Source organism: Xiphophorus couchianus, chromosome 22 (assembly GCF_001444195.1).
Source record: "Xiphophorus couchianus chromosome 22, X_couchianus-1.0, whole genome shotgun sequence".
NCBI classification, from domain to species: Eukaryota; Metazoa; Chordata; class Actinopteri; order Cyprinodontiformes; family Poeciliidae; genus Xiphophorus; species Xiphophorus couchianus.
In genome coordinates, this window is record NC_040249.1 from 1,673,231 (window position 1) to 1,696,630 (window position 23,400).

At 39.7% G+C, this 23,400-nt stretch overlaps 1 protein-coding gene and 1 long non-coding RNA gene across 7 annotated transcripts in view; one reads left to right on the top strand and one right to left on the bottom strand.

The window, feature by feature from the left end:
• Window positions 1-582: 582 nt before the first annotated feature.
• col13a1 (collagen, type XIII, alpha 1) overlaps window positions 583-23,400 on the top strand; it is a 49,619-nt gene continuing 26,801 nt past the window's right edge. For 2 of the 6 annotated variants that reach the window (XM_028007555.1, XM_028007557.1), the window contains exons 1-14: window positions 587-1,419; window positions 4,194-4,263; window positions 12,055-12,159; window positions 13,951-13,958; window positions 15,588-15,638; window positions 16,154-16,189; window positions 17,885-17,911; window positions 18,313-18,339; window positions 18,500-18,526; window positions 18,638-18,664; window positions 19,358-19,384; window positions 20,661-20,723; window positions 22,675-22,767; window positions 23,308-23,394. In XM_028007555.1, coding sequence (XP_027863356.1) covers window positions 1,108-1,419; window positions 4,194-4,263; window positions 12,055-12,159; window positions 13,951-13,958; window positions 15,588-15,638; window positions 16,154-16,189; window positions 17,885-17,911; window positions 18,313-18,339; window positions 18,500-18,526; window positions 18,638-18,664; window positions 19,358-19,384; window positions 20,661-20,723; window positions 22,675-22,767; window positions 23,308-23,394 — 960 coding nt within the window. In that variant the 5' untranslated portion in view covers window positions 587-1,107. Of the gene's footprint in view, window positions 1,420-4,193; window positions 4,264-12,054; window positions 12,160-13,950; window positions 13,959-15,587; window positions 15,639-16,153; window positions 16,190-17,884; window positions 17,912-18,312; window positions 18,340-18,499; window positions 18,527-18,637; window positions 18,665-19,357; window positions 19,385-20,660; window positions 20,724-22,674; window positions 22,768-23,307; window positions 23,395-23,400 lie in introns of all 6 variants that reach the window. The other 4 variants (XM_028007558.1, XM_028007559.1, XM_028007556.1 and 1 more) reach the window with 4 other exon arrangements.
• On the bottom strand, window positions 6,436-7,237 carry LOC114138341 (uncharacterized). The gene is made up of 3 exons (XR_003594192.1): window positions 7,064-7,237; window positions 6,670-6,975; window positions 6,436-6,587 (listed from the first exon to the last, which is right to left on the bottom strand). It is a non-coding gene; the product is annotated as an uncharacterized LOC114138341 (long non-coding RNA).

A 23,400-nucleotide genomic window follows, 5' to 3' on the forward strand; every position in this document is an offset into this window, starting at 1 on the left:
GTCAATGAAGGGACACAGTCACTGGATTACTGATGTTATTATTCAGATGGTCAGAGCTTTCAACGGCGGGGCCACCAGGCTTTTCCTGTAGCTGACCCCACCAAGGCTAAGCATTGTTAATTTATCTTAGGGTTTTGTTTTCTTCTTCTTCTTCTTTTTTAAAAAATGTTGCCTTTTTTAAGACTTTATAGCTTTTGTTCAGGTATTAATCTTACAGTCTGACAAAAAATGCGTAACTATTAAGTGATATTTTCAAATTTCCTGTCAACTTTAAACATTTCTTTAACCCAAAAAATGGCGGCCGGCAGGATGACTGACCTAGCTGACCCGAGCACCGGGCGCAGCAATTTTCTGGGGGTTGGGAACCGTGTACATACATACATACATAGAATTGTTCCAATCCATCAACTAAATGAAATGTGTGGTAGTGTATGTGCGTCTACATCTGCATGGGCATATCCGAATCACAGCAACACCGTCGGCGAACCAGCTTTGTGTCAGTGGATTCTGGCTTTTCACACCCCTAAAAATATCTCTCACCAAGTGTGCGGATCAAAGGGGGCAGCAGCCCTGCTATGAATACCCCTCCGGCATTTAACCTAAAGCCTCCCCTCAGCGGAGGCTTCCAGGGAGGGACGAGAGCAAAGAGCCCGCCGCTCCGCATCCAGGGCACAGAAGAGGAAGGCGAACTTTGAAAGGAGCTCACTGAAGGTGAGCTGACCATAAATAAATATATAGATAGATAGATAGATATTTCAGTGCTCTCTTCTAACGAGGAAAGCTATTTGGACAAACGAAGCACAAAACCGACAAAAGATTTCGTTGAAATTTGGGACCTCGGAATTTTATTTTTATTTTATTCTTTTTAAATGAAAAAGCCAAATGACATAAGATTCCTGGACTCGGAGCCATACTTTCACTTAATGCGCGAGAGAAGGAACTTTTAAAGAGCAAAAAAAAATTTTGACGTGAGGGACCATCCGCCGAAAGTTTCCTCCGCACCGTGGGAAAAAAAAACAGAACACGCCGCGGCACCACAAAATCCCCAAGACTGCGTTTGCTTCGACGTCGACGAGAACTGCGAGTCATTCTAGTTTAACGTACAGAATGGAAGATGAGCCGCGGCGTAAAACGCCTGATGGAGCCGGTGAGAAGAGGAGGAATCAGGCGGAAGGACAGCGACCTTTGAAGCCGCCGCTGTGGAGCAGCTGGAGGAACCTGAACGGGATCATGGCCGGCGTGTCCGTGTCCGTCCTTTCCCTTGGACTTTGCGTTTTGGTGATAATGCGGACCTCAGAGTTGCAGTCCAGGATACTGAGTCTGGAGCAGCAGCAGGACGCAAAGTTGTCCGCCTGGATGATGACTCTGGAGCAGGTGGAGCCCCTTATTATGAGTCGGGTGGACCAGTTACTGGAGGAGGTAACGCAAAAAAACCAAAAAAAAAAACACTAATACTACAACTATAACATTGTATTAAAGGTCTCAAATAAGCCCAAATGAGGTGGGTAACATATTCATATCTTAATAATAAAAAAATGCCTTAAGTAAAGACTAGTTCAGTAAAGGTGGGTGTATTTATTTTTTCTGTAAACTATGATAATCAGCAGAGATCTTGTCTTTTCCCTTCTCACGGCTTGTAGCTAATTAATATTACATTAATATTGTCTCTCAAAGAATAATTTCTGTATCCTCTATCCTTCCACATGGAGGAGGACATTTGATTCTTCTGGCCATATTCCGTGCTGCTGGTTTCATTTTGAAGCTACAGTGAAGCCTGTACAGGTGTGCACTGTTGTTATTAAAATGTAATTGTAGTTTATGCAGTTGACAGAACTGGTTACAAAGTCTCTCGAGAATCTTTGACTTATTTTGGTGACACAACTTGAGTCGATTTCAACCAGTATGTCGCGTGATATAGATTTGATGACCTTTTCTGGGTGTAGTTGGTTTAAGCCGTAAACCAGTAAACCAGTAAGCTGGTTACTCAGGTTCATGAAGAACTTGTGTAGTGTGACCTACCTGGTAGATTTATCAGAGTTGCCTGCTTTTGTTCCAACATAAGATTATATTTCGATAAAAGTACAGAATGATGTGGTCAAGACAAATAATCAAGTCCCTCAAAAAGTCTTTGAAATACTTCAGGGGTTTTGGTGAGTTTGGAAGGATTAAGGCCAGACGTCGACATGGAGCAGGATGCCTGCTTTTGCCAGACTGCCGAGATCACTGAGCAGAGGAATCTCTTTGGCAATGACGCCCAGCTAGGCCTGTTACAATAATGAACAAATCAATTCGTCGTATGATAAATTAAAACGAAGCCAATAATTTCCATCGGTATGATTTATCGTTTATCCTTTCCCCCCCCCTTCTCTTTCTACCAAAAACTGGGTGATAAAAGTCTTCGGTTTGAAGAATGACTGAAAATAGGTACGCCTAAAGTTTGTTTCATCCTATTTGAATTTGTGTTTATCTATAACATTAACTGTAACTATAAGGTTATTTCTAAATTAAATGAAAGGAATATGGCAGCGAAGGAGCAATATTTTCTCCAAAAGACTTTGAAAGAATAAAAACTTTGAAACTCCGATGCCAAAGGTATACATTTGTGAGGAAATATTACAATTTATAAGGCATTTATTTACAATATTAAAAAAGTAAGATATTACCTGGTGTTGTGAAGTCGTAAGTGTGCCTGTCAAAAATAAATAAATACTGAGAGAATAACGTTTAAGATTTGGGCTATAAAAAAAAGATCTTAACACTATCTGGAGGACATTAGAGGCAGGAAAGATTCCTCCAATGTCTAAATTTTCCACAATCCTAAACAATTTTGAATTATCATTGGCATTCTAGTTGGCTAGACTTATAGCAGACATACATATTTTCATGTATGTCTAGAAAATATGTAGATTCAGGGAAACAGGTGCCCTGGTCTAGTTCAAAAAGAGTCAACCAGCTATTCTGCAACGCTGCAACCCCTGGAGACTGGATCACAACCTCCTTCCTTCGGCAACTGAATGTTCTGCCTGTCAATTCATTTATGGTCTGAAACGGTCTCTTTTCTGCCTCTCAGATGGTAGAATGTCAGATTTCACACTCGGGGGTTGCAAATAGTTTGCCTTCTCTCAGATAAATCTCGCTGCCCTGGGTCTATGTGTTGCGAAAGAACGTTGGAATGGGAAACCCATCAGGCCACGTGTTCTGCCTCGCAGGAGGTGGAGGTGTCACAGTAGCTGGTGTCCATTCGGTACTTTAGTTAAATATCTATATTTAAAGACCTAACTTTAAGAACAGAAGAGAGATTGTTCTCCAAAAAGGGGCTAAGTCAGACTGGTAAAGCGAATATTCTCTGAAATCAGATATAGAATAGAATAGAATAGAATTCAACTTTATTGTCATTGCACTGTCACAAGTACAAGCAACGAGATGTAGTTTGCATCTATCCAGAAGTGCTCTACGAGATATGAATATTTATTTACAGATGTACAAGACTATGTATGTATGGACTATAAGGGGTTATAACAAGAGACATAGATTATATACATATATACATTACCTGGATGGGTTTTTTTTGTTTTTGTTTTGTTTTAAGAAAACCTCAGTGACGTGCGGTCAGGGAAGGCACCTGTCATCATGGAAGAACAATATATAATGATAAGATAATTTATATTGTTTTTTTCACCCTGTGGTTTGTACTATAAAGTATTTATCTTTCATTTAGCTTAACCAATTTTGATTATTTTTTCTTCAAAATCGCTCAATTTTCACATTTCCCATTCAAGTGCTCAGAAGTGCAGCTGGTGAGGCAGCAGCGAGCTGAGCCTCACCTGGGATTGATCAACCTCTCGCTAACTGCACTGGCTGCCGATAAAACGGCTAAAAAACATTTAATATATGAATTCATTTTCCATAATTTAGCTTATGTACATAATGTACAGTGTTTTTTTTGTGTGTGTAACGTGTTTCGTGTCCTGAGTAGCGATCATAAACGGCAAAGAACAGATTCCAGGTGAAGCAGGCAGTTGCTTTGCCTCATTGCAGGGGGCGCTCACGATCCCACACATTGGTCTTGTGACTCCACGTCTGCAGAGTAAGAGACAGCGAGCTAGCCTTACAGTAAATTAGTGAAGTGCAGCGATATATACCAACAGTGACAGACTTCTGACTTTGGTTTTTTTCCTTCTTTGTCTGTGTAGAAACTGGCAACACAGATGTCAAAGACGCGGGAGGTCCGAGATGCTCCACAAAGCTGCCTTTGTCCTCCAGGTATGGTTTAAGCAGTGGTTACCATAGTGTGTGTGCATGAGTTGGCGGTGCGTGGGTGTGTGTGTGTGTGGGTGGGTAGGGGGCGGGGGTGCAAGAAGCGGTATGAATGAATGAAAAAAAAAAACAGTTACACAAAAGTGTAAAGATGGTTTTTAGTGTGTTTTGTTGCAACCTGCAGTGTGGAATAAACTTCAGTGGAGTTTGAAAACAAAATATGTGTATAGGTTTATGTCTGGTTGAACGATGTGTGTGCCCAGTTCATCTTTTTTCTTTTTTGGGGGGGGGGGACTTTAGTGTAATCCAGAAAATCTTTGAGAACCTCTGGGCTAAAGCAGTGATGTTTGGTTAAATCAATCAATCAAATTTTATTTGTATAGCACATTTCAGCAGCAAGGCATTTCAAAGTGCTTTACATCATATCAAACACAGAAACACAATGCAACATAGAATCAACAATCAAAACTCGGCATTAAGTCAAGTTCCATCAACTTAATTTGTAATTGATTACGTTTCAAATACAATTCTAAACAGGTGGGTTTTTAGTCGAGTTTGCATCCGTAAAAGATTTACCTGTTACACTCCTACTGTGTTATATGGAACAAAATATCTATTGCTATTTTTATTCCCACTCACACTCACAATCACACAGTTTAAAACGATGCACACAGCATTTCAATGGGCTTCTGGCACAAGGCTCCGTACACCTCTTTCACGGAAATTCACTCTGGGACTCAGTCGTCCCTCACGGATTTTTGTGCAATTTCAACATAGAATCAACAATCAAAACATGACATTAAGTCAAGTTTACGTCATTAAATGTGTAGTTGATTACGTTTCAAATACAATCCTAAACAGGTGGGGTTTTAGTCGAGATTGAAAGGAAGTCAGTGTTTTATCTGTTTTACAGTTTTCTGGAAGTTTGTTCCAAATTTGTGGTGGATAGATGCTGAATGCTGCTTTTCCTCGTTTGGTTCTGGTTCTGGGGTTAAAGCTGCGATGTCTGGTTAAAGCAGTAATGTCTGGTCACAGCAGTGATGGGAGGTTAAAGCTGTGAAGAGAGGTTAAAGCAGTGATGTCATCTTAAAGCAGTGATGTCATCTTAAAGCAGTGATGTGAGGTTAAAGCAGTGATGTCATCTTAAAGCAGTGATGTGAGGTTGAAGCAGTGATGTCAGGTTAAAGCAGTGACGTTTGTATTTAGCAGTGATGTAAGGTCAAAGCAGTGATGTCATCTTAAAGCAGTGATGTTTTGTTAAATCAGTGATATCTGGTTAAAGCAGTGATGTGTGTTTAAAGCAGTGATGTATAAATACACAAAATATCTTGTATTTTGTGTATATTTTGTTTATTGTTTCATTGGTACACTTGAACAAATACATATTTTGTTCACTTAAAGTACACTTATTTTTAATATTTTTCTTAAAAGTGTATTGCGGTACAATTATATTTAAGCATGTTTAAAGTTATAATGTCAAAATTGGTGCATCCTGTTAGTGTAAGAAATTGGACTTGAAATTGGGCCAGTGTCTCTTTACAAAGCTCCACCTCTTCCACCTCACAACGATGAATAGAACAGTAGAGCAACTAAACGGAGAAAGTCCTTGTGTTTGACAGAGTGCAGAACAAACGGCTAAGAAAAAAGTAGGACTTACGATTTCAGGATGTTGTGGCCTCATCAGGACTGGTGTGATGATTGCTGGGACTGTCCTTGTCACACGAAGGGCTAAATTAGCTAAAAGCAAATGGACTGTTCAGTAACTTGTAAAATGTACTGTATTTAATTATTTAATCTGCCCACAGCTAACTCTGAATCAGACTCAAAACTGAGAAAAATGCCACACTAATAAATGATTTCAGTAGAAATCAAGGTTGTATATTGACTAGAATGTTGGTTCTGTAGTAATCTGTAGTAGGAGACTTATGTGGTCCTCTAAGACACATATCCAAGGTCCAGGCATTGTTCCATCAAATGTCCATCCATTTTGAAAAGGTCTCGCTTTTTTGTGATTACTTTGTAAAGAACAGCATTTTCTTTCCTGACCAAAGTTACTCTTGAAACAAATCTTGGAGTAAGATTTGGAGTATGACTTTATACTCCAAATCTTACTCCAAGATTTGCGTATTTCTGTACATTCAGCTGTCTCGGTGGTGGCTTGTGGTCAATTTTGTCATGATGAGTATATAATTCCAGCCCAAATGCAGAACACGACACAGGAGAGCGATATATATAATAAGTGAATTTATTACAACAGCAATAATAGAATGTACTGAAGATTGCGGGTCCTTTCCAGGGGGAAGGAAAAGGCTCACGGAGTGGTCGGCTCACTATAAAGAACACAGCGAGGAGATGGTGCGTTCACAGGGTGTAGGAGACGGGAGTGATGACAGAGAATTGGAGCAATCTTACTTGTTGAGTGGGAGTTTGCAGGTTTGGAGGGATAACTGCCGTACTCGGGGTTCTTGATTCCGTATGATCCAGGTGGAACAGCGCTGGGCCACTGAGATCCGGAAGGCGGCGAGGGAATGTTGTTGGGGTGGGGACGGACAGGTAGGTTTTGGCAGGACAGAGACAGAGGAGCCACACGACTGCCAGTCGGGACATCCAGGAGGGAACTGCGATAGCCGGAGGAGGTGAGTCTGGAAACTCGGGCAACCAGTGGGTAGGTTCCACAGCGTCACGAGGGGGGAACCCAGGACTTCTCAGGAAAGACACCTGAAGACAGGAGACAACAAGGAGATTCACTAAGAGATCAGACACCGAGGAGAAAAACAGAGACTAGCTCAAGGGGGCTCAGAGGTACCGTTACTGGCTAACACTCAGGCGTCGAAGTGCTGGCAGTCAGCTCCTCTTGTACACCTTGCCTGACGAGCAGATAGATCACAGGTGCGCCGGATGACAACACCCCACTCCAGAGAGAGAGGTGAAGCTGGCGCCATCTGGTGGCTAGATGGTGAATAGCAGCAAGCCGACCTCCACAAGGGAAACCAAGAACCCCGGAACACGACAAATTTAGCTTTTTACAAATACCATCAGAGACAGTGGAGCCTCGTAGTCTTTGTGGTAAGGGCTCTGAATGCAGCGTACCTCGTTGGTTTTCACTACTGCAGTATTTGCACCGTATTGTTTTAGCACATGTCTTTAGCCATGGGATAAATGAGTCATTTTTGAGTCAGAATTTACAAACAGACTTGGAGAGTGTCATCAAAGATAAATTGCCAAAATATTATAATATAAGCTCGCCATAAGATGGATTTGATTGCTCTTCTGTTTTGGAAATTTCTCTGTTTAGCTGAGTTATTTATTTTAAAATGGTGTTTTTAACCATAGGGAATTATAATTGATAATTACTGTATCTCATTGTTATCTTTCAGGAGGAGTTATTGGCAGGCACTGAAGCCTGCCAGTGGATATCGACTGTTTTGCCACTTGCTGTCTGTCCACTCTATAACATTTAGTTTGTAAGCTGAAAGAAGTGTGTGTCCTGTGGTTGTGCTATTCAGGAAAATGCAGCTGTCTCAGTATCCCAAAATATAAACCCTTGACTGAGAGCCACGAATACCAAAGCAGCTGCCAGAGTAACAGCTTTACTAAGGTACATGTAGACCACTGTGTTCTCAAAATATTCTAATTAGCTGCTCTGTCAATAGCCTTTTGCTGCTAACACCTCTGGGATCAAAAATGTGCTACAAGCTAGAGTGCCTTTTGTTGTTTCTTTCTTTCTTTTTTTTTTTATTAATGGAATACAGTAGGATTTCAAAATATGACATATGCTGCACTCTGTTTTTCTTTTGATTCAGGTTTGTCAAATGAATGAGAATGTGTAATTATTAAAAGTAGTAATCATTGGGAGCCCCAATGGCCCCCACGAACAACTGAGTATATACGGTTCTTGAGAGAGGTAATAGGAGTGTTTTTGTCTAATATTAAGCATAAAGTATAGATGGGCATTATTTTCAGGTACGGTTTAGCTTAGCTTAATTTACTTAATGTTACCTCATGCAGACGACAGGTAACATTAGATTACCTAACACCTGCACGCTTAAGTCCCAATAAGTGTCACACTTATCAACACTTAGTAAGTGTGACAGTAAATGTCACACTTAAGTGTGTGAGGCACACACTTATTGGCAGTCATAAAACGAAGTTTTCTCAACAGACACACATAAAGAAATGGAGAGAAAACAAAAAAGTCAACAAATGTAAATAATGTAAATTGAAGAAGTAGAAGAAGAAAGTGAGAAACATGTGGTCATTTTATCTTCCAGTAGCCTAATTCTACGGCAGTATAACTACAGAAATAGCTCAGGATAACCTAAAGCAATCTAACTGCCTACTCTAAGTTTTAAGGTTAGTTTCAAGCCTCGTCTTACTGCCTCATGAACTAAAACTGGGAGCTGGTTCCACAGGAGACAACTAAAGGATCTGCCTCCCATTCTGCTTTTTTTGAAATGATAGGAACCAGCAGTAAACCTGCAGTCTGAGAGCAAAGTGCTCTGTTGGGAACATGTGAAACAATCAGATCTCTGATGTATGACGGAGCTTGATTATGAAGGACTTTATCCTTGGGAAGGAGGTTCTTAAATTGTATTCCAGACTAAACAGGGAGACAATTAGGGGAGGCTAAAATAGGTGATATGATTTCACTTTTTTATTTTTATCAGTACAAATTCTTTAAAAGGTTTTACAGCATTGTCTGATTAAGATATTCCCTAATGACTTTTTTTACTTTGTGTAAAATTTTGAGTTCCCAAAATGTTAAGTGTAGCAACAGAAAATGTGTTCGGTGTGCTTACATGTTGGAATAGAGTCTCGAACTCAAACAGCTCCACAGAGCGCAACAGCAGAAAGCGGTGGCCATGTCTGCGTCAATGGACCACACTTCCAGCCAATCAGAGACAGATAACTTTTGTGTCCAGTTAGCTTGAGTGAAAAACAACCAGCAAATCACAATGCAGCACACAGTGGTAGAAATTCCAAAACAAACTATATTATAACACAAGAGAACAGAGCAAAAATAGCATTAAACTGTGTGTAGCCTAAAGGTATTCAGTAAAGCATTTTTGATATTTCAACATTTCTTGAGTGGTGACATACGTGGGAAAAATGATTTTGCCTATTTTCGGGATTTGATTTATTCCAAGCCCTGAAAGATGACACAACTCATGGAAAATAATAGTGTTACAGTTTATCCAGAATACATCTTATATACGTTGCTGTAGGTTTTTGGAGATAGACACAGAAGAAAACACACATATACAAGATGGCTGATCAGCAGCCGCTGTGGACTATTAATATTTATTATTATAATTTGTTACAGCTATAGTCATGAACGTGTTTAGAGTACTTGAACACAATGATCAGGATGGGGGAGTGAATACGTTTTGAGACGTGGTTTTAATAAAAAATGTTCCTATCCGTTTTCTTGTTGATGTGACAAGTGGGATATTTTTCTTCCTTTTTCAGAAACAGCTCATAGACATTTAGAAACATGTTGAAAATAAAATGATCTGTTTCAACTATACCTCATGTTTATTGTTCAGAAGTTGTTGAATCTGTCAAGGTGCTCCCGCTTTTTTTTTTTTTTTTTTTGAGTTAAGAGATTTTTAAACAATGCCCGATGCAGCTGACACAGGGTGAGTGCGCTCCAGGGTCATGGGACTCGTTATTTAAGTAGACTCGCCAGTTCACCTTGACATTTGTGTTGACAGGAAAAGCCCACAGCGTATCACCTTCTGTGGTTTTGATATATTCACAGGACAGCTGCCAATGCATAGACAAACTGGGGAGAGTGTGGCAACCAGAGACAGAGAACAGGAAGAGGCAGCATGCTGATGCATGTGTGCAATGCATACGTACGTTGTGGCATAATCACTTGGCAAGATGTATTTTTGAGGATTGCTTTGTTGAAAAATGATTGTCCTCTCAGTATACCCAAACACTGAAAAACCCCAAACCTGAGTATTGTAGAACATCAAAAGTAAGATTTAGTTGTATTTTTTCAAAAGGGAAACTGTATAAGTGTATAATGGTTATCCCTAAAAAAGAACAGGACGTATTGAGGAAGCTCACCAGTGGGGTCAGATTAAAAAAAATAGATAAAGACACTTAATTCTCCTCCTATTGGTTGATGTCGCCGTTAAATGTTGATTTCAAAATTTCAGGTGTTAGCCAAACAATATTCTGCCGCAGTGTTGGCAGAATATTCCAACATATTCCAAATATGATTATTTCTAATAATCATATTTCAATAAAACAAAACTGTATCCTGAAATATCATTAGTCAGCTTCCTTGAATTTTACTGTATCAGCAATTGAAAAAAAAACAACAACAACATTGGTTAACTTGTCATGAAATTCTAAAAACTAAAAGTCAGAGATTAAATGACCCTTGTGTTGTTTGCTTAACCTGGACATTTTCCTTGGAATGCAGAGAGAAAGGAAGAAGACTTGGAAAATCTCTTCTTCCGTGATTCAATTCAGTTCAAAGCTAATTATTGATCCCGAAGGGAAAATAAATGTTGTAACTCATATTTAAAGGTTCTTCAAGGAGTTTTTGTAGAGGCTGATGGATAGTGTTGGCTCTGACTGAAGACACTGTTGTGTACCACGCTCGTGAAGAATGCTCGGGTTTGTCCGTCATTTTCTGGATCTTATGTGAAAAACTTCTTTGCTCCGTCACATCCACAGTCTTCCCTTTATCAGAACCTGGTTCTGATGCTGCTACCTCAACAAATGAAGGCAGAAGAGATGACGCCCTCATCAACAGACTTATGGAAGACATACAGCATCTCGGTGCAATCACAGAAGAATCTAAGATTCCTCATTAAGTGGAGCCTTTCTTTGTCCCTTCTTATAGTTGGATTCATTGACGAGTCTCCTATCCACTCTGTTGCCAAATGAACAGTAAAGTATTTCTATTTCTCAACCACCTCCACTTCAAGATGAGATGATTGTTCCCACACACGTAGACTATGTTCACTCTGCAGCCCATTTCCAGTTTTTTGTCAGATTGTATTTTTTTTGGTCGTTCACACTTCCAAATATATGCGACCTTTGTGTGTTTTCCGGTGTGAACGGGTAAACGACCTCAAAGTGTCCCGGATGCGCAGGAGAGGGCGCAATGACATCACACAGAGAAAGCATGCTCAGTTTTTTGCCAACGTGGAAGTAAAAATGGATGCTAACGGTGGAGCACAGCTTACGATTTTGAAGTTGCTCTCCGACCAGAGCAGCATATTAAGAACTTAAACCTCATTATAGTCCGTCTTCCCGCTTTCACGTATCAGGATGGAGAATAGTGACATTTGTCGAGCATCAGTGATGTTCAGGTCGGATGAATGCGACCTGGACGTTAGGTCACATTTGAAAATATCAGATGCGTGTCGGTTATCTAAGTGGCCTGGGTTGCATTAGAAAAAAATCCGATCTGTGTTGTTCAGACTGTCATCAGAAGATCAGATTCAGGCTGCATTGTGAACGAAGCCATAAAGCAGTCCATCAGCTCTTTGTACTCAAGCTTCTTGACCATCTCTAAAACACCCGATGACTGCAGAGCCATCGAGTATTTCTGCAGGTGACAGGAGTCTGACTTGTGTTTTGAGTTGCAGTGCATGTCAGACTGCTGTAAAATTAGAGTGACAAATAACAGAAACAAAGTGTTTTTGCATTTGTTGCTTTTCTTCGTCATAGGAATTTACGGATTGGCCAAAAGTATCTTAAGATTCCTCTACTAACCAGTGAATCTGCATACATGTCTCTTCTTTGCTCGTCTTTGTTTTGCAACAACTGCAGCGCGTCGGCTCTCTGGAGAAGTAGAAGAACGTGGCAGGGGAAAGATGACTTTACCAGAGACCTTAGCATGGCTGGAACATTTAAAGAAAAGAAAACACTTCTCAGGTTTCACCCTTATATCACACTCTTTCACACTTGTTCCAAATGTGCCAGAAAAAGGGAAATAAAACAACATAAGCAAAACACAGCAAGTTAATTTCATTGAGGCTGAGGAGGGCAGCTCATGAAATATCTGGACTGAGGCTAACCACCTCAAAGTTTTCATGTGCCACTATAGATGAGATATATGGCAAAACAAACAAACATGATAGGATTGTGATCTACTCTTTCCTATATTATCCCGAGCTAACAGCATTAGCAGAAGTTAACCTGAAATCAAAGCAAGTAGGAAGATAATAAATGGGTGTTTAAAGTGTTAATGAGGGACCTTCTTTGTAACACACCATTTCAATACATTTGAGAGATTTTGTTGAGCCCGATGCTTACTATAAACAGCTTGACTGACATTCCCAAGCAGCAGCAGCAGCAAAAACGCCAGGCCACCAGAAGTAGCTTCTCGCCATCTTTTTCATTCTGTCTGTGCCACTGTGTCCCCGACTGCACAGAAAGCTCCATCTTCCTCATGAGTTGTGGCTTCAGTAAACATCGGCAGTGGCAACATGTTGTCCTTTTGCAATAATGCCCTTGACTGCCTATAACTCTGGGTCATTTTGGGTGTCTTTTATTCTGTAGCACTTTATTTGAAGGGGTGTGCATAGACTGACATGACACTGTCATAAACATGACATAACATCTGTTATGACCATGAAGGAGTCTTTTGGAGTATTTACAACCGTTGTCATGAAGTGTCTTTTGGTAAATACTATTATGACACGATTAATGCAAAGTTGCAGTAAAAGTTGCATTAAAAGTGTAAACTTTGTGTTATTTGGACAATAATGACCCTTTAAATGCAAAGTTCTATTAAAATTTGCATTAAAAGTGTCATTATTTACCGAATGACACTTCATGACATTCATAAACATTCATAAAGACTCCTTTATGGTCATGACAGGTGCCATGTCAGTCTTATGCACACCCATTCAAATAAAGTGTTACCATTTTTTTTTACCTGTACAGCTGAAACAGCTGATTTTGTCACTTCTCTAAAGCCTTCGTCCACATCTGCTGCTTTAATGCAGCAGGAGAGGGAATCCCAGCATGAGGTCACAACATGGTTGGAAAAGGATGGGGGTCAGTCAAAAATGTGAATTTCCTGCCATACAAAGATTGATGAAACTTCCTGACACCAAAAGCCAACTAACCCACTAACTGAGCATAGCTGTTCAAAGTTGTTCAAGGTTCTCAAGGCAAGCACATTAGGATTTATTCTAGGATAAATCCTGCCCGATGTTGCTGAAATCAATTATAGCATATTTGTTTTTCCCAACTCTAACAAAGAGTCGGGATTTAACTCTTTGTTAAATCCCAAATGAAATCTAATCGAGACGATCAAGATCCATTTTCAAAACAACAAAAAACAACACAAACAATACAGTTGTCATGAAATTAAAATGAACAATTAGCTCTGGTTTGACAGATTTTTTATTTTTTTTTACTTAATCAGTCTTGAAGTTATCTTTCAGTATCCCATTTGTTCATTAATTTGATATGAGTCTCCACTTACCGTTCAATATATAAATGATTGTCTTTTTCTTCAATAGCTGGATCACATGTCAGTAGTTAGAGAAAGGGCTTATTTTCTGGATATTTTAAGTGTAAAGTTGTTTTTTAAATCATTTCTGATACTTAATTGGAGATAAGTGTGTATGTGATCATTCTTTGTGTTAAGTTTGATTCCCGTGTATGTTCTACTGAATGGTCAATTTCAATGTTTTATCTCTCTCTGTCTTGCAGGACCTCCAGTAAGTAACATCAGATGCTGTCTTTGAACTCCATGTGGTGAAGTGACAACTTTTATCATTTTTGTGTGAACTGCACCACTTGAGTTGAAACATTGTGGAATACATCTCACACAAAGGGAAGAGCATTTGTCTGTCTGGGGATGAGGAAGTTTAGAGTTTTTCTCCAGGTTTCATGTTACATCTGTTTTCGTTGGGCTAAACATGGACTTCATTACTTTTGTTATCAGAAAGTAGATGTAGTTTATTTAGTAACTAATTCTGTTCAGTTCACAAATACTTTGTTGATTGAAAGTGAAGTTAAACATTGTTGTAACTCATATTACTTTGAGGTTCTTCAAAGAGTTGTTGTAGAGGCTGATGGAAGGATCTCCTGTAGTGGTCTGTGTTACAGCGAATCTGTAGGAGCCTCTGACTGAAGACACTCTGTTGTTGTATGACAATCTCATTAAGAGATTGTCTTAATGTCTCTCAATGAGTTGTCCGAAATTGTATTGGTCTGATGTAAAAACCCTTCTTTGCACCATCACCTACAGAGGTTCTACAGAACCAACCTTTTTTTCAACAGGTTGTTGAGCCTTTTTAAGTTCCTGGTTCTGATGCTGCTTCCCCAAAAGATGAAGGCAGGAGAATTCAAATCAATTCAGTCTATTTATGCAGAGTTACAAGAACCTTGGGGATCATCTGAGCAGCAAACTGGACTGGACTCATAACACAAAAGCAGTTTCCCAAAAGGTCAGAGGAGACTATACCTGCTATGGAGGTTCAGGTCTTTTAGGGTCCAGGGGGAACTGCTATGATCATTGTGGCATCAGCCATCTTTTGTGGTGTGGCTTGCTGGGGCAGTAGCGTCTCTGCTGGTGATAGAAAGAGACTGAACATACTTATCCAGATAGCCAGCTCTGTTCTCTGGTCCTCTTTACCCAGTGGAGGTGGTGAGTGAAAGGAGAATGGCGGGTAAGCTGTCATCCCTGTTGGACAACATCATCCACCCCATACTGCCCTGTATTTGGCTCAATCCATCCTTTCATCTACTGACCATCTTCCCTGGTCAGTAGATGGGAATAAACTGTATTGCATATAAACTGTATTGCCAAAGGTATTTGCTCACCCTTCCAAATGATTGGAATCAAGTGTTCCAAGGTTTTCCCCCAGAAAACTTGCTAAGCCCGGTGGTTGGTTTGCTAGGCAGTCATTCATCCAGCGGCCCGCCGTGTTTTTCAGTTAAAAAGTGTTTAAAGTTGACAGGAAATTTGAAAATATCACTTGATGATTATGTGTCATTGAAAAAAGATTAACACCTTAACACTAACTATAAAGTCTTAAAAATGCAAACATTTTAAAAAGACTTAAATAAGTAAGCAGTGCTTAGCCTGGTGGAGCACAAGTAAAGCCTGGTGGCCTGCCAGGCTTATAATACACTGGGGGAAACCCTGCATTCCAATCACCTCCATGGCCACAGCTGTATAAAATTGAGCACGTAGGTATGCAGACGTTTGTTTTTTTACAAAAACGTTTGCAAACGTATATATATATATATATATATATATATATATACAGTATATATATACACAGTATATATATACATGTCTATGCTCTGGTGTGTGCTTTTCTTATGTTATCTGTTCATAGGGGACGGCAGGGGAGCCTGGTTTGTCTATCATTGGACCAAGAGGGCCTCCTGTGAGTACTGATGTTTGTAATATGCCAAAACTCATAATTACTTCAAAAATATATATCTTTTGTTATATTTTTCACCCATGGAGGTTGCCATTTTTAAACCTGCTAAAAACTAACAGGTTTAGGAGAAGTTTAGTCTGATTTAACTTTAGCATATGTTATAACTGTATAGTCTGTACTCTGAGATTACCTGATATCTGATACATAACGGTATGTTGTTATTTGTACCCTGTTACCTCTGAAGCTAAATGTTTTCAGTTATGTTTAGTTGGTTAGCCTTTGATCCCTAAGCAAAAGCAGTTGCAAAGTGTGTGATGCTTGTCTTTGTCATGAAGCAACAATCTGTTGAGACCAGTCTGTTAGTGTGAACTAAAAGTCTTTTCAAAATCTCAGAAAACAGAAAAAGTCATAAATTTTGTCCCCAGCTAAGGAAATTGATCAAATTTTCTTTACTATCCAGCACTCTTGCATTCCAGATCATTAACAATGTAGCTTTTTACTGTCCTCTTTCTTTTTAGGGACAACCTGGCACAAGAGGATTCCCTGGTTTCCCAGTAAGTGATTGTACGTTTTTTAGTGAGACAGATGGAATGGGTACGCATGAACCACCTGGAAATTTCACTGAAATGAATGTGAAGACTCCATAATTCACAGCAATGAAATGACATGCCTTCATACTTTGCATTAGGTATGTGTCTTTTATCACAAAACCTAGTTTACAGTAACGTCATACGCCACAGTTGTATCCATAGAATCCTTGAATAATTGCTAAGTAAGAAATACGATAAAGAATGGTGACCAAGATACAAGGAAAATGGTCTAAATATTTTTGCAGTACTGCTGGATTTTCATATCAAAGTTAGTGACAAGCTAAAAAAAAATTATTCTTTACGACCCAAACTTGAACCTTTACCTTTAAGCTTTGATCTGCAACTGAAGAGGAACAAAAGGTTTTAAAAGAAAATCAATCAGGAGGAAATGCATCACTGAAGGTGCCAGCCAGCCAGCCAGCTATCCATCCATCCATCCATCCATCCGTCTTTTTCCGTTTATCCGGGGTTGGGTCATGGGAGTAGCACCCTAAGTAGGGAGGCCCAGTCTTCCCTCCCCAGCCATTTGTTCCAGCTCCTCCGGGGGAATCCCAAGGTGTTCCCAGGCCAAGAGACATAGTCCCTCCAGCGTGTCCTGGGTCTATGAAAGTACTGGACAGAATGGGGCCCTGATGGGGCCCTCTGGTTTGAAAACTATCTATCAGTTATCCTCGGTAGTATTTATTTCCTTTCTTTAATTTACTGGGGATTTCTCTGCTTTCACATTCCTGGTTCTTCTCAACTGAAGCTGACTGTCGTCCTGTCTGGTTCCGTTTCATCATTTATTTACAACTCTAACAAATATTTTCCTTTCTCTTGTTTTGATATGGCTTCTGCCAAATTACTTTTCACTTAATTTCTCTTGACCGAGCCCCCCCCAACCCCAAAACCTAACATGGAAAAGACAAAAGGCAAACGAAAATATTTGTTGTGAAAACGTACTCAAAATTAAAAATGTTTATTTTTAGTGCTGCACGAACAGGGCTTGACTCGCAGTCCGGTGACAATCACATCGTTTATCCTGTTGCATGGTTCAAAATCAGGCACTTGGTTCTCCAACACAGCGATCTGTTTGTCCTTTTAATAATTAGCTAATCTCAACAACTTCAGTTCTTTTACCAGCTCCAAAATGTTTTTGTTCTTCTTTTTTTTTTTATGGAGCCATATTGCTGCCACTTCGTCAGAAAGAAAGTTCAAGGATTCCTTAACATCATCGAGATCTTCGACGCTTGAATCTTTTTAGGTCCCATTCTCTGGCAAATCCACTTTTGTTTAATTTTGATGTTTGCTTGCTTTGTTTGATTTTTTTTAATTCAAAATTTCAATAGAGAGTGCACGCAGAACATCTTCGTGAGGAAGAGCAAGCATGAAGGAGGAAGAGGACTTGTTTTTAGAGCCTCTACTCTGACATGTTGGACTAGATATATATGAAGTTAAATAGCTTAAACACATGACAACATAATTTTCTTACAGGTTTGAAATAACAGGAAATTCAATTATTTATATGTTGATGAGTTCACTTTTCTTCCTTGGCATTTTATTCTCCCGTATTATTGTTGAAAGCACTGCTTGTGTCGTCTGATGCTAAGATTTTCTTAGACATTGTTAATGATGATTTGTCTATTGACTTGGATTAAACGTTTCTCTTCTTCTTCATAGGGTCCTATTGGGTTGGATGGAAAGCCTGTGAGTTTTGTTTTTTTTTCTTTTAGAAGAAAATAAAAGTTGGTGGATTTTTGTGTTCTTGTTTATTGTGTGAGTGCATGGCTACGGTCTCGATGAATTAAAATCTCTTTTTGGTTTTATGGGCTTTAACAACACAATGTAACAATTCTCATTGTGTTACCTAACTTGTGGCATGCTGTGGTGGCGCAGCGGGTTAGCACGCCCCACGTTTGGAGGCTTTAGACCCGCGGACGTCGCGGTCCCGACGACCTCTGCCGCATGTCCTCCTTCAAAATATGGCGCCGGCTCAGCTGGCTGTCTGCAGACACAGCTCCTGTCATGTGCTGTAGCTGCGAAATAATTTCCCTGCTGGGATGAATAAAGTAAAAAAAAAAATAACCTAACATTTTATGTTCACTCAGGGGCAAAAAGGACAAAAGGGAGACACGGTGAGCATGGCTACTTGTTTTTACCCACAATACACCGATAATAATTTGAATTGTTTGACCGCTTGAATCTTTAAAGAGGAATAAAATTTACAGTTTTAATTGAAGGCGTGATAAAGAGGAACTGTTTTGCTGATTTTTTTTTTCTTTTCTTTTCTTTTAGGGTTCTCGAGGTCCTCAAGGAAACCTGGTGAGTTTGCAACTTTTTTTTTTGTTTATTCTTTTTCACAAGAGAGCAAACCTGATATCTTTGCAAAAATAATAAAAATGAAAACTTATTTTCCTTTTCATTTATTTCTAGGGGGAGCCGGGCCTCAAAGGGGAGAAGGTGAGAGATGCTGCCATTCGCATCACAGTACTTCTGTACTTCACAGTATTTCTGTATAGGAACAGAGTTCAACTTCGTTCTATTATATATACCCAGATCCCAAGTCTGAATGTCTGAATCCAATGTCTCATCCAGGGCCGGTCCAAAGCATAAGCAAACTGGGCGGCTGCTGAGGGCCCCCTAAGTGGAACTGATACAGTATATTCTTTTTGTAATGATTTCTATGTGGTTATATTAACAAAAACACACAATTTCATTTGATTTGTTTTACAATAATATATATTTGATCATGTAGAAATCATTCCTTATATGGGCAAAACGAAAGAAGAAAATACTCTTGGAGGCCCCCTGGAGGCCACGGTAGGTCACACTTCACCGGTCATATGCGCGTCCAAACCTCCAAAGGACCGGTGGAAGATAAGTTCACAAAACAATGTCTCTCCTTCAGGGAGAGAGAAAATAAAGATGCAATACATATGTTTATGTTTAATCCAATTTAGAGCCTGGTTATTACACAAAGCAGTCAAGTTTGGTTTGCATTTCAAATTGGATGCAAACGTTTCTAGCCTGCCAAATGCAAAACAAGTGCTGATGTTTACTTTAAAATGTGTAGTTGGTGTAATGTTTACAACATATCTGAAATAGATACTTTGAGGTTTACTGAATGGTTTTTCTTTTTTTTGTTACCTCCAGGGTGCATGTGGAGACTTAACACACCGGGTAAGATTGTTTTTTTGTTGTTTTTCTGCTTCTATTTCACAAGATGCTGACACATGTCATAAGTACAGTTATTGAAAACAGCAATTTGATTGGTTTGGGTTTTTCAAAATAGTCTCTTCTTTTTCACATTGATATTATTCATGTTGACTGTATTTCAAGCGTGTTCCTTTCAATTTCTTCACCAGGGTTAAAGCCCCATTGTGATCTAGATAGGCAGAAACTCAGCAGCAGACATCAAAAATAGTTACACAGATAAATGAAACTTAAAAGACACAACAATCGTAAAAAAGCACGTGCAGATATGAAGGGAGTATTGGTTTGATCTTCCTCTTGAAAATGGAAATCAGGCGTGCCATAGGGGTGGCATAGGGGATAGTGCGACCCATGTTTGGAGGCCTTGAGTCCTCGACGCGGCCGGCGTGGGTTCGACACCCGGACCTGCAATATTTGCCGCATGTCTTCCTTCCTCTCCTTCCCCCTTTCCTGTCAGCCTACTTTCATATAAGGGACACTGGAGCCCACAAAAAGACCCCTGGAGGGGTTAAAAATAAATAAATAAATAAAATGGAAATCTTTCAAGCTTTATGGGATGGGATTCATGGGGAAAAAAAGTCCAGGAATAAAGAAATTAAGATTTTGTTTTTCTGTGTTAGTTTTACATATACTGTACATGCACTGAATTTATTACAGCTGCACTGATTGGGCTTCTCCAGACCAATACATATTACCATTTTTTATGGTCTGATTTGCTGATTCTGATTTTAATTTATTGCCCTTTTTTTTTTTTTTGAAGTAGCATAAAAGAAAAAGCATTGTGCTCTAGACCAAGGGCATGTATCTCAACAATATTCTAATAGAAATTCAAAATGTTTCTGCATTTAATGAATAGGAAGAAGAAACAGTAATATTTTTCTGTGTCTCACCTGCTATTCACTACTAAGACATGAAAGATAATCCTGACCAATTCTGATTTTTGGCCAAGATTGGTTGATCTCTAGAATGTAGTCCTTTCAAAGGAAGAACATTAAAAATATGTATTTTTATTGTTTCTATCCCTAAGTTTGCTGCAAGCATTTGTTGCACAAACGTTTGCTTCCTTTCCCACTTTATGTTCTTTACTCCGGTTATGCCCTCCCCTTTTAATTTCTGTTGTTGTGGTCCGTTTACATTTCCCTTTCATTCTTTTCCTTTTCATTCTTGTTTGAACCTGTTTAATTTTTCCTTCTCATGATCTTTTTGCATGGTGGTCAAGTCTGTTTATGACTTCTTCTTACAGGTGTTGCCCATGACCCTGCGAAACATGCCTTCTATAAACCATCTAATCTTAAAACGCCTCCAGGTAAAAATCGGTCCAGACAATATTTATTTTTCGTTAAGCCTTATGTACAACATGCCACAAACTTTGTCTCCTCTGCCTTCTGACTAACAATCTTTTGGCTTCAACATTTTTGGCCGCGTTCAAACCAAAACGATTTGCTGTTATTCAATACCCGGCATCCTGTCTTTATATGTTAACAATTAAAAGAATTTTGCATAGCAAAGATCTGGTATGAATTGTTACATCAAAACAAATTACTACATTTTTATTCATTCGTTAATAAAATTCAGTAACTCAGAAAAGAAGAATATCGTGGCTAAGCTAAATATTGAAAACTTGTGGAATCACATACTAATCTGCTAATTAACTCAAAACATCTACAAAATAAATAGTGACATGCCCAATATATTGCAAGGTTTTATTTGTCATCGGTCACTCTGCCGTCTCAGAACGTAGAGGCGACTTTGGCCCTTCCTGTATGCAGCATCAGTGTTCTTGATCCAGTCCAGTTTATTGTCAATGTGGAGTCCCCGATTTTTATAATCCTCCACAATGTCCACACTGACTCCCTGGATGATAACAGGGGCCACTGGCATCCTGGTTCTCCTCCTCAGATCCACCATCAGTTCCTTAGTCTTTGTCATTTTGAGCAGCAGGTGGTTCAGCTTGCACCATGTGACAAAGTTGCCTAGAGAAGCCCTGTATTTAACCTCATCACCCTCACTGATGCAGCCAACTACAGCTGAATCATCGGAGAACATCTTGAGATGACAGGACTGACGTTGGTTGTATAGAGCGTGAAGAGGAAGGGAGAGAGGACTGTCCTTTGTGAAGCCCCTGTGTTGCTGACAACACTGTCTGACACAGTGTCACAGGTGCACAAAATATGGTCTGCCAGTGAGATAGTCAACAATCCTGGTTGTGTTTGTGAGAGGGTATATAGAGACATGTATGCGCAATTGCAGGTTTTGTCCCATGGGGGCTTTCATATCTCTGCTCTCCTGCACGCCATGATCCTGCTGTTGTCCCCATAAATACTATACAGACTTCATAGCCTTCATGCAAGCTTTGCACAAACCATGTGGGCACAGCTCTCATCCCACTCCAGACACTTAAGGTTTTTCAGTCACATGCCTCTGGCTGAGTCAGTACTATTTCAGCCTAAAGTCAAGAGCCATGGCTAGAACCATGTCAGTGATGAAGATGACGGACGGAGGATCATCAGACACAGAGAGCAACAAAGACTGGGTCCACTTCCTGAATCAGTGCTGCCTTGAAACCGTTTGTTGGCCCCAATCAGACTGATGTTGATGAACTGGTGCGTAACCGTGCTTGCTGTCTCCAGTGGGAAAACTGGCCAGCCTGCCACAGCCCCTCTTCTTCTGACTCCTTTGGTGTCTTCACCTTGGGAACATATTCAGGTTGACCTTTGTGGAGAACATTATGGGAACCCTTCTTTTGCTCGCTACCAACTGGTTCTGGATGATCCTCATTCTAGGTGGTCAGAAATGTGCAAACTGGACTCCTTCACTGCATGCTCCATCATCGACTGTCTGGAACCTTTTTGGGTGTTTAAAGGGTTTTATAAATAAAATTGATCATTAACTGTTCATCCATCCATCCATTTTCTAACACCCTTGTCCCTCATGGGGTCAGAAGGTGCTGGTGCCTATGTCCAGCAAACGTTTCGGGCGAGAGGCGGGGTTCACCCTGGACTGGTCGCTAGTCTGTTGTAGTCATTAACTGTCTTCTCCATTAATATTTTTAATGGAAATCATTTGAACTTGCTTTCATTACTTTAGTTGAAATGAACTATATTGTCACTTCTAGCAGAAGCCTTAAAAACCTTTACAACTCTTTCCCTTAAATAGAAAAATAATGTACTAAATGTAAACTTTGCAGTAATGTAAAGAGTTGACTATTAATAGCTTTGTTAGTCTTCATAATCGATTGTAACTCAAAAGTCTCTCAGCAGGGTGCACCCGGATTACAAGGACCCCCAGGACCCCCAGGCCTCCCTGGTGCCCCTGGTTCCCCTGGCCTTAATGGTCCCAGCGGTCCACCGGTGAGTCCCAGCTTTACTTGAGATACAAAACCACAAAGAATTGACTTTTTGCACAATATTCCTAGTTAAGTCTAGTTTTTAATCGTTTATTGTTGAAAATAAATATAAACATCAGTCATACAAGTAGTGCCCTTGTTCTTTTCAATAAAAACAGACCATTTCCACCAAGTAATTAACAGCACTAAATAAAATTGAATAACTGATAAAAATGACTTACATTTGTACTGGAAAGACTCAAGTGCCTGAGCATTAACCTGTGTCTGACATTATTATTACATTGGCTGCTGGAGCGCTGGAAATATGGATATGAAAAAAACATATATATATATATATATATATATATATATATATATATATACTCCACAAAACAACAAATTCCCTAAAACATTTGTAATACCATTTAATCTCCTCACTGCAAGAAAATGGAACCACCGCAACCAACCAGTATACTCAAAGCATTTCAATATCCTGCCCACACAGACAGAAACACCTGGATGTATGGATTACCAAAGAAACATACATGTTTTCTATGTGTTCCAGGGTGAAAAGGGAGAGCCAAGCACTTTTGCTAAGGGGAGTAAAGGAGAGCCAGGTTCACCAGGACTAATCGGTTTAATGGGGCCCAAGGTGAGA